The following is an 11,872-nucleotide window of genomic DNA, read 5'->3' on the forward strand; positions in this document are numbered from 1 at the left end:
ATGCTATGCCTAAAGCCAATGAAAAAAAAGGTTTATAATTAATAAAAAAAAGACACAGGTGTATATATATTACACATAAATAATCATGCAATAGAAAACGCTGAAGAAAGCATTGCTTTAATACATTGTTAATATGTGTCTCACACTCACACACACACACACACACACACACACACACACACACACACACACACACACACACACACACACACACACACACACACACACACACACACACACACACACACACACACACACACACACACACACACACACACACACACACACACACACACACACACACACACACACACACACACACACACACACACACACACACACACACACACACACACACCATGAATACATCACCTCAGGGGACATTACATTGACTTACATGCATTTCCTGGAGACTTATCCTAACCTTAACCATAACCAACACATGCCTAACCCTTACCCTTACCCTAACCAAGTCTTCACCCTAAAATGAATGATTCCCCTCATGGGGACCTCCAACACTCATCAAGAGAAAGTGTTTCTCTCTTAGTGCATGAATGGACTAAATAAACATGGATTCTTTTTTCAGTTTTTCATGTAAGAGCCTGATTTATGAACTGTTTTATTTAAACATTAGAAATATGAAGCCCCTAAAGCTTTTTATATCCGGATCATTTAAATGAATGAATCTGGAAACTTCTCCCAGAACCCCTGTCAATCTGATAACGAACACAAAGTCATTAGAAATAGGGAAACTATCTGTCACAGCGATATTGAACTTGAAACAATGTCAAACATATTTAACTGCGTTCACATCCCCACTGAGATGAAAAACAAACTCTGAATATAATTCTCCATATTAAAGGCTTGGTTATTGTACTGAATGCTTTCTGTGAGCCCTCATCTGTATTACAGATGTTGTTGTGTGGAGTGTCAGGGTCTCTGTGTGATGTCATCATGTTTCATCATGTTTTAGTCATGTGATTTTTTTCTTCTTTTTCATGTGTGTAATTCCCGTGGTGCTGGACTGGTTCCAGTGAACATGCAATGCAGCAAAGTGATTGCTTGAGATTGCAAACTTATCACAGTAAGCATGATTTATAATGTATAAAAAGATTATTTATGATTAAGGTTTATGTTATTATCGAATCTGTGAACCCGGCAAATGCAAATAACTATTTATACAGTGTCCACGTTTGTGTCTTTTAGATTTGATTTATTCAGCCAACTGGATATTGGGTTGCTTAAATGCACCACAAATAAAATCTTCAAAATGGTCTTCACCACCAGCTCCTTTTTTCACCCTCTGTCTGAAATCAGAGCCAAGTCTGCTCTGATTGGTTAGCTGGCTGGCTCTGTTGTTATTGGTCAACCGCTCAGAATGTCCCGCCCCCTATCATGTACAATGTGTTGGAGCGCTAGCTGTTATTATTGGAAAGGTAAAACCCCAAATAGCACAATAGGACCCCTTGAAAGTAGAGTGAATGTCAGACACTGTCTTGTGACAAAACACTTAAATTCAAACAAATGTATTTTGTTTGCTAACATGTTCCCCAAAACAGGAGGTGATGACAAAAGATAGTACACATAGTCCAAAATATATACATTGTTGGTTTAACAACACTTTTGAAATGCATAACAAAATGTCATGGGTTATCCAACATTTGAACAATTAGTCATTTATATTTAACCAAAATAGCTAAAAGGTAAGAATGTAAAATAAAGAAAGGATCTAGTATACAATTAGGTATTTAGGTAATGTCGGTGTATTCTTTATGCAAAAAAAAGTACAATTTCAAATCAAAAACAAATTGTAACATGACTGTAATTTATTAGGGGAATAATCCACAAGGATAAAAAAAAAGGTGAAGAGTATGAAATAAAAAAAGTACTGCACAAGATGAGGAAGCAATAAAAGCGTTTTGATTTTGTTTTGGAATAACAAAGCTTTTAGGTCAAATGGCTGTGTGTGTGTGTGTGTGTGTGTGTGTGTGTGTGTGTATGTGTGTGTTTGTGTGTGTGTGTGTGTGTGTGTTTGTTTGTGTGTATGTTTGTGTGAGTGTGAGTGTGGAATAGAGGCAGGTACATTAGTCTGTTATTTTGTTGATGTAAGTCAGGCTGTGAAAAAATATTCAGTGTACGCACTCACACATGCACAAACACACACGCACACACACGCACGCACGCACGCACGCACGCACGCCAAGTCAATAAGCAGCATATGTATGTGACATATTTCTATAAATATAAACGCCATATTTCCTGAAGGTTGTCTTTTCATTTGTGATTTTCATGCATCCAGCCTTTAATTAAATCTAAGTATGTTGGACTGACGTTTTAGACACTAACTGTATAGTGAGAAATATAAGCCAGTCAAGCCAAGTTTTTCTGACTGAAAATATGTTTTCTGAGCACCTAGCATTTAAGATTATTTCCAAAACAATCCACACTAATGTATTTTTAAACTGTTAAATATGTTCAGTCCGTGAGGAACAGAGCTGCTTTTGCCAAAGACGTGTTTTCATTCCTTTTGCCCCTTCAATTAAAATACCATTGCTTCTCTTAAAACTGATATCAAATGTGTTCTTTATCTATGCTGTTAAATAGCTTAGTTTCATTTTGTATTCAGGGAGCTAAACTTACTTTTTATGTCCACAGAGTCGCCTGGCTTTATTTTCTACGGGGGTCATGGCATCGTGTCATAAAATGTTTGAAAGCAGTGCAACCCCCTTTCATGTTTCCATCACCACTGATAGGAGCAGGGACTAATTAATACCTGTGACTTCTGCAAGTCCTGCTAATGAACCCCGAGTGTAACCGCGCCACTCAATGTTAGTGGCTAGTAGTAGGTTTTTTGTCCAGTGGGAAAGCAGCTTTGATGAATTGTTGATATCTTTTTTCTTTTTACATTTCAAGTAAGAATTCGATTTGTTCGGTTACTCTCTGATTGGAACATATTATTTGGAGTTTGCAATCTATCACCAGTCTGCGTCAACACAGTACGGTTGTCCGGTGCCTTACTCAAGGGCACCTCAGCAGGGCCCAGGAGGTGAACTGGGCTCCCAGTCCAAGCCCCGACTGAGCCACTGCCGGAATGTCAACACACCCATGAATGCTATGTTTATATGCAAGCATGCATAACAATAGAACACCCTGTATGCTCCAATGCTACAAACCGCCAATATTGTATTATTATCAATTTGTATTCATGAACACAGTGTGAGCAGGAACCTCCTAACCTTTGTTTTCCCAGCTCCCCCCACAATAGACTCTACAACCCTCTTCATGTTACACACATAATTGAAAGCTGTTTTTTTTCTATTTAGCATTCTGTTTTCTCATGCAATTTAATTATATTAACCTCAAAGTCATGGTGTTGAAGGATACACTGGTTCCTATTTTCCGGCTGAACATATACAAAACTCATGGCTAGCTTGTTGATCCAGCTCACTGTGTTTGTGACAGAAAATCCGAAAGGAGCAAAGTTTCAAATGGATAACCACATTCTCCCTAATCTTTGCAATCCTTATATGTAGAAGTTTGTCACTTATTTCAACCCTCATTGACTGGCAAAGACAAGCAAACCAGAGCTTAACTTAATGTGTTTTACTAGCATAAAAGCTAATCAATTAGCTCTTTCATGTTCTTGTTGTACTTTATTTGTAGGTTTTGCTAATATGATGTTGAAAGTGCACTAAGATAATATGTCAAGATTCTTGTGTTGTGTCACGTTTTTAGTTTTGTGTGTTTGGTAGTGGGTGTTTTCTCCTTGTCATGTTTTCCTCCCTGTGTATTGTCTGGTATTTTTCCCTGTGTTTTCCTGTCTGTCGTTAGTTTCCCTGGTGTGTCTAATTTCCTGATTGTTTTCACCTGTCACCCCTTCTGTGTCTCCTGTGCTCATCAGTGTCAGACAGCCCCGCCCCTGATTGTTCCCACCTGTGTCTTGTTACCCTGTGTTTAAATTCCCCAGTATCCCAGTGTTCAGTGTCAGTTCGTTTTTGTCTATTGCCTTGGTCAGGTCTATGCACTTGTTTCTTGTCATGGTCAGGTCTATGCTGACTGGTCTACGGAGGTGTTGACTGGTCTACGGAGGTGTTCGGAAGTGAGCTCTCATGTGAACCGGCAGTCGAGATTGCATACAGGATTGGGCAGGGGACTGATTTGAGACCCAGACCTATGATTGTCACTATGCAGAGATATCAAGCTAAGGAAGCTATCTTGAAGCTGGCAAGAAGCAAGGGAGAGATTCTTTTCCGTGACATGCGAGTGAAGATATTTCCTGATATTACTCCGGATGTTGCCAGGAAGAGAGCCCTATTCAATGACGTCAGGATGAAGCTGCGCAAGGCTGAGGTGAGGCATGGGCTATTGTTCCCCGCAACGCTCATCGTAACCTTCAATGGACAAACCAAACTTTATCGGGACTGTAGTGAAGCTGAGCATTTCTATAAAACAGTGATAAGCCCGGTTTCAGTTCAAACCAGAAATGAAGGTGGGAAATGACTGATTGACATCACCAGATAGATGGTATGATTATACATATAGGAGAAGAAATTAATTGTATTATGAAAATGGAAATTGTTGCAGTTTTGGTGATCTCCACAATTGTTTTATTTTCTTGTGGGCCAATATTCACTGGTCTATGAGTTATCTACTCATTTATTTGAAGTTATTTACTTCATCATCTGCGAGTATGAATTTATGTTTATTAGATTTTGAATAGAGACAAATTTCAACTTGTCTCTATTGTTGTTTATTCTTCCTAAAATGTAATTGTGATGTATTGATTAGATCTAGTGTTGCGAGACATTACCATGAATATATTTCATACTATTATTTAAAATGTTCGGGAGCTACCGTGAAGCTCGTCTAATTGAGCGAGTGAGTATGCACATTTATAGCAATCTATGTGCAGATAAATGTTGGGTTATGTATGTGATGGTGTGTGTGGTTGAAATTGTGTTACATGTATGTTTTATTTCAGCTCTCATTTTGATAGGAAGTGAAAAAGAGATAACATTTAAATTGCCATCTTAATGTTGAATAAGTTACCAAGTAAAGGGTTTAAATTGGCTCACATCAATATATGTAGTTTAAGAAATAAAGTGTCTGAGATAGAGGAAATATTATCATGTGGTATTCATTTGTTAGCAATATCTGAAACTCACTTAGATGACACATTTAATGACGCTGCTGTGGATATTGATGGATATAGAATATTTAGAAAGGACAGGAATGCAGATGGAGGTGGGGTGGCAGTATACATTCAAAAGCAAATACCAGCTAAAGTGAGATATGATTTGATGTCTGCTGATATTGAAGTACTTTGGTTGCAAATTAATTTACCTCACTTGAAACCTTTGTTGGTAGGATGTTGTTACAGACCTCCAAATGCAAACTTAATTTATTTAGACAAATTATGTGAAATGTTAGACAAAGTTTGTGATCTTGACAGAGAGATTTATTTTATCGGAGATTTAAATATTGACTGGAATATGTTGCACTGTGCCCTTAAAAACAAGCTGCAGACAATAATTAATACATGTAACTTGGTACAAATGGTGACTAAACCTACTAGGATATGCATCAAGAAAGATGGGTCAAAAAGTGCAACTTGTATTGATCATATATTTACTAATTTTAGCCATGTATGTTCTCAGGCAATATCAATTCCAGTAGGGTGTTCTGATCATAATTTAATAATTATCGTGAGAAAGACAAAGGTGCCAAAAGCTGGACCAAAAGTCATTGTGAGGAGATCAATGAAATATTTTAGTGAAGAGTCATTTATCCAGGATGTTCAAATGATATGTTGGAAACATGTTTTTGAGAAAGTCGATCCAGATGATGCTCTTGATGTCTTCAATTTGTTATTCATGCAGGTGATTGATAAACATGCTCCACTTAGAAAACAGACTGTAAGGAACTTTAGAGCACCCTGGTTAGATGAGGAATTAAGGGATCTAATGAAACAAAGAGATGATGCAAAAAATGTAGCTCTCTCATCAAGTTATGAGTCAGACGGGCACATTTATAGAAGGTTAAGGAATTATGTTACAGCATTAAATAAAAAGAAAAAACAGTTGTATTATGGAAATAAAATTAAAGAGATAAAGGATGACAAGAAAAAACTGTGGAGCTTAGTGAATGGCATGATGGGCCGTAAGCCGAAATCCACCTCAACATATCTTGAGGTGGATGGGACATTTTTGACGAAACCAGTACAAATTGCTAATCATCTGAATGATTATTTTCTTGATAAAGTAAAACATTTGAGGATAAATATGAATCAAACTATAAATAGTAACTCCACATTTCTAATACAGGATTTAATTATGAAAAATAAGAAGTGTACATTTAAAATAGAAAAAGTGACAATTACAGATGTTGAATGTCTACTAGGTAAATGTAATGATAAACCACCAGGAGTGGATAATTTAGTTGGTACATTTCTTAGATATGTTGCTAATTTTGTTGCAGAGCCCATCTGTCATATTATAAATTTGAGTATTGATAAATGTATTTGCCCACAGGCATGGAAAATAGCAAAAATTATTCCACTTGCAAAAAATCCAGCTGGACCATTTTCTGGTACAAATAGCCGTCCAATAAGTTTATTACCAGCATTAGCAAAGATAATGGAGAGAATAATTTTCAATCAAATACAAAAATACTTTGAAGGTAACAAACTTAATACTGTGTATCAACATGCTTATAGACCTGGCCATTCCACATGCACCGCTTTAACACAAATGACAGATGACTGGAAGGGCGAACTAGATAATAGGAAGTTAGTGGGTGCAGTACTACTCGATTTTAGTTCTGCTTTTGATGTCATTGACCATTCTTTGTTGTTACACAAGCTGGAACAATATGGTTTTCATTTGGAAACGCTGAAGTGGTTAGAAAGTTACCTGACAAATCGAAGTCAAACTGTTTTTTTTAATGGAAGTCTCTCAAAGATGAAAAAAGTCACCTGTGGAGTACCTCAGGGTAGTTGTTTGGGACCACTTTTATTTTCTATTTTTACAAATGACCTACCATTAGTGTTAGAAAAAGCTAAAATTGTAATGTATGCAGATGACTCAACAATATATTATGCAGCATCAACTACAAGAGAGTTGACAAATGTTATGAATAAAGATCTACTACTGATATCAGAGTGGGTCATAAATAATAAGTTGGTACTTAATGCGGGAAAAACAAAATCGTTATTAATAGGATCAAATCATCAGTTAAAAGGTGAACCAAAATTGCAACTACATTTAAACCATATTGAAATTGAACAGGTCAAGGAGACAAAATTGCTAGGTATAACCCTGGATCATAAATTATCTTGGTCTAAACAAATTGATAATGTTGTATGTAAAATGGGAAGGGGTGTGTCACTTGTAAAAAGAATTGTAAAATATTTGCCTATGGATGTCAGTAGACAAGTTTTGGATGCTTTGGTTCTGTCGCAGCTTGATTATTGTTTGGTTATATGGTCTAGTGCTGCTGAAAAAGATTTAAACAAACTACAAGTAGCACAAAATAAGGCAGCACGATGTGCACTGCAGTGCTCCTACAGAACCAGAGTCACTGAAATGCTGGAGACACTGAAATGGTTAACTGTCAGACAGAGGTCAACTTATATTTTATTGAATTTTGTCAGAAATATTACAGTGACTCACTCACCAGATATATTATCACAAAGATTTATAGCGCAATATGCACAACATAACTATCAAACACGACATACAATAGAAGGAAGGTTTGTATTACCTAAATCTAAATCAAATATGGGACAGAAAACAGTCATGTACAGAGCCATGATCAGCTGGAACTCTTTACCGGTTCACATCATTCAGGAAAATTCTCAAGTACATTTCAAATGGTTGCTAAAAAATTATTTAAGTATTACAAAGTAAATTTGAACTGTGCCTGTGGCTATGTATGCATATATTATTATGTACACTTATTTGTATTTACTTTTGTTTGGCCTTAGGATGGCGATAATTGAATGACCATTTTAGTTTCACTTCATTTCACTGTAAATAGCATGAAATTATGAGCTGTTTTGTTTTGTTTTAATTTTGTTGTATGTTTATGTATGTTTTGAGTGTGTGAGGACCCCAGGAAGAATAGCCAATGCTCATGCTAGTGCTAATGGGGATCCTAATAAAGACATAAAAAAAAAAAAAAAAAAAAAAAAAAAAAATGCTCCTTGTATTTTGCCTTGGTCATGTCTATGCTCTTTTTTGTACTCGTGAAAAGTGCCTGAGTTCTTAACATAATATACTTAAGCTGCAGGTAATAAAATGATCATACCCTGTTTAGGTTGGTCCTATTTCTTGTCCTGCTAGCTGGGATGTTGGACTGTCAGTAGGTCCACCACATGGACCCAACTCAAGTGGATTGTAATACAATTAGGTAAAGACAGTAGATAAATGCCAATGATCGATGCCATCATGAGGTCTTAAATGTCATTGTATTCGATGATAATTAACTATTGCAAGCATGCTAACATCAGAAATTAAGCTAGGTTATACAATACACATTATACCTGAGTAATGACATTAATGTTAGCATAGTCATTGAAGGGATGTCAGCATTCGGACATTCATTTACCTTCAATACATACAATTTGGGCGTAGTTTATCTTTTGAATGCAGATTGTGGCCAGGAGTTGTGTGGCTCCTGTGACATGTCGACTTACGTTACCAATAATTTATTTCTGCCTGATTCGCATGAACACGCTACCTGCACAACTACAAATTGTAATTAGCGTAGTGAGCTGCACTGTGCCACTGCCTGGTGTGTTTCCAGCCTAATAGACTATCATATCTTCATATATGTTATAAGGAAATGTACTTAGGAGTGTAATGGAGTCTTGAGCAAGTAACCCTTTCTCTGTGTGTGTGTAAGTTGAGCTTCTCCGTGCTTTGTTTACAAAGCTATTCCAGTCATGCTAGCATGTTCCCGCTTGTGAGATTCTGTGTGTTTGTCCCAATTGCGAGCTACTGGCTGCTGCTTCACACTGTGCTCATTCGCAAGGTAATGCAGATAACACTGTCCCGTAGTTGCGGAAAGCCTTATGCTAACCCACCAGTTCGCTCTGAAGTTATCACTGTTATCACTTCCCCTTGTTTGCACTGTTTGCACTGCTAGCATTGTTAGCTGCTAGCCGCCAAATTAGCCGTCACCATTTTGAGAGCATTGTGAAGGCAAGTTCTCAGTCAAAGACTTTTTCTGATATTCTTCTAACGAAATTGAAGAAAGGAGACTCGCATTTGCTTGAAGCAGCTTGTACACAATTTTATGTTTTTATTTTGTTGCTGGTGCCTATACCATATAGTGGTAGGACTGGTAATTATAAACCCACATGAGTCATTGCAAGCTTATTGTGAGGAATTCAGCTCAGTGGGCTTGGTGACCCTCAGTGGTGGCTTTATTGATAATACAATAATGTGGAATTGACCTAAAATATATACTGTATACCATGAGGGGATACATTGTTATTACCTTTGGCGCATCACACTTACCCTGCGCTATAAGTTCTATCAGCAATTGTCGGAGATTAAAATGTTCTACTTGTACTAGTTTGCTCACATGCACACCAACTCCTCATAGGCCTTATATCTAATAGATGGCTGCTTTATCAGAGCAGTGCTTTAGCAATCAACACATGGATCAAAATGACCAGGAAGTCTTAATCTGATGTTCCAGTGCAACACAGTCTCACGGCATTTCATGTTATAGTCACAAAATGAATCTATTGATTCGTGTTCACCAACACCATTTCGCAAAAGCAATGTAAATAATAACAATTTGGTAGGAAAAAGAGATTTAAAAAAATACAGATTTCAGTATTCTGACACAGAACGATTTTAGAAGCAATGTATTTCTATTGGTAGTATGTTTCGTGCTGCGGCAAATAATAACAAATTAGAAGGAAAAAAAGATGACAAAAAATACAGATTTCAGTATTCTGAGGCTCTGAGCCCCATTTATTTTCCTTGCAGACGGTAAAAAAACTCCGACATTATACAATTTAAAATAAAAGGGATAGGGTTAGACTTAGGGTAAGATATTGAGTAAGAACATGTTTTTATGAACCACACAGCTTCTGGTATTCCAAGACCCAATCGGACAAAAAGACGTGGTGCAGGCACTAAACATACCAATAGAAATACATTACTTTTAAAATCGTTCTGTGTGATAGGAAAAAAATGCGAAAATCGTGTTGGTGAACACGAATCAATAGATTAAATACATTTTGTGACTATAACACGAAATGCCGTGAGACTGGGTTGTCCAGTGTGTCATATAAATAAAAATAAAATTAATTGGACATCACCGGCATGATCAAACATTGATTGCAATACCTAGACACATCTAACATCATTCATACAAATTACCACATGCACTCACAACCTCTAACAGGTTAAAATCACCCAGTTGCATGCAGAAATGTAATTTCTCTGTTCATCTTTAGCCTCTTAGCGTTCTCTGAATTCAACCCATTTTAATTCCACTTCCCAGTCAGCCATGTGTGAATTATATAAGTGAACACGTATGCTATGCTGTTGACTTGTCTCTGTGAGTGATTGACAAGTAATCTCCTCACCGGCAATCCCTTTCCACAGAGTCCAGCTTGCGTGGCTATAGGCATGACTGATGAGATACTGTTTTACATTTTTGAAAAGCAGAAAAAAAACTTGCTCTTGGGGGCTTAATTTTCCATTATAATTTGCCTGCCGCAGGAGACAAATTGGCTTTAGGAGCGGCCAATTAAGTGCCATTCTAGGAGAAAACAAACTATTTTGATGTAGTGTTTTTTCTTCATATCTCATTTAAAAAAGGCATATTTCTTTAATTTGCAATTTCAGTGTGAAAGAACCCTGGCAGTTTCTTTGATGAAATTGAATAGCCATCATCCAAAAAGTCAATTACATTTGCAATCTAGTAGTTACGTCGTCCTGCCTTGCACTTTATTGGTTATCGGGGCAACTGTGGATCCATATGGTTTAATTAGACGGGCTTGTATGTATTGGGGATGGTTGAATGATTGATATGGAGACTTAATTATCTGCCATCGTGGGACAACAGTCAATTCTGAGTTAATTTTCTGGCTGGGTTTTGAGGTCAAATTAGAATCCGGTCTGGGGTTAAGGTAAAGGTTAGAGTCTAGTTATGGGATGTTTTTCGAGGATCGATTGGGAGTCAATTCAGTGCCATTACAAAGAGACATGTTTGTGAGTGACTGGAAATGCTGGGTGTTTAGCACAGGGAGTCGAGGTGAACGCAGGGAATTGGGTAATCTCTTGCATTAGGAGTTGTAGCGTCTGAATCATTTAAGGAGTCAAGGGGTCACGGACACTTGAGAGGGGAGGTAGGGCGGTTGGGCCGGTGAGCAGGTGGGTAGTGGGTGGGTAGGGGGGAAGACCAGGCTTCACAATCACCACCAGGCGTTTTTAACCAACTGACCTGCTCGGAGAGCCGCTTGCCTCTGAGGAAGAAGCCCAGCAGGCAGCCAATGACCACAGCCAGCACGGACAGGATGAGCAGTCCGTTCTGTTTGCAGACATTCTTCACCCGCCCCCACACTTCACCCAGAGCCACCGCCATCCTCCTCCACCAACTCCTCCTCTTGCTTGTCCTGGTCCGGTCTGCAACTTCTCCACCCCTCACACAGAAAACAACCGGAGCAAGCCCCCCCCCCCTCTTTTAACCGCTTATTCAGCCATATAGAACCAGCGCAGAGCCAACTCTGGAGGAAATAGAATATAGTGAGTCCGATGGACGCAGGCTGGTGAAGGTGAAGGTGGGATTGAGAGAGCAAGAAATTAGAAAGAAAAAGTGAAAAATAAAATAAAAAGTGTTTTCTTAACCG

General features: G+C 37.9%; 1 protein-coding gene across 1 annotated transcript in view; it reads right to left on the reverse strand.

Moving 5' to 3' along the window:
* The window catches only part of slc1a7a (solute carrier family 1 member 7a), a 71,808-nt gene extending 60,201 nt beyond the window's left edge, over window positions 1-11,607 (reverse strand). Inside the window, exon 1 of the mRNA XM_034103798.1 lies at window positions 11,467-11,607. Within this exon, the coding sequence (XP_033959689.1) occupies window positions 11,467-11,607 (141 nt within the window). The remainder of the gene's footprint in view (window positions 1-11,466) is intronic.
* Between the last annotated feature and the right edge of the window lie 265 nt (window positions 11,608-11,872).

This window comes from Pseudochaenichthys georgianus, chromosome 17, assembly GCF_902827115.2.
Source record: "Pseudochaenichthys georgianus chromosome 17, fPseGeo1.2, whole genome shotgun sequence".
Lineage (NCBI taxonomy): Eukaryota > Metazoa > Chordata > Actinopteri > Perciformes > Channichthyidae > Pseudochaenichthys > Pseudochaenichthys georgianus.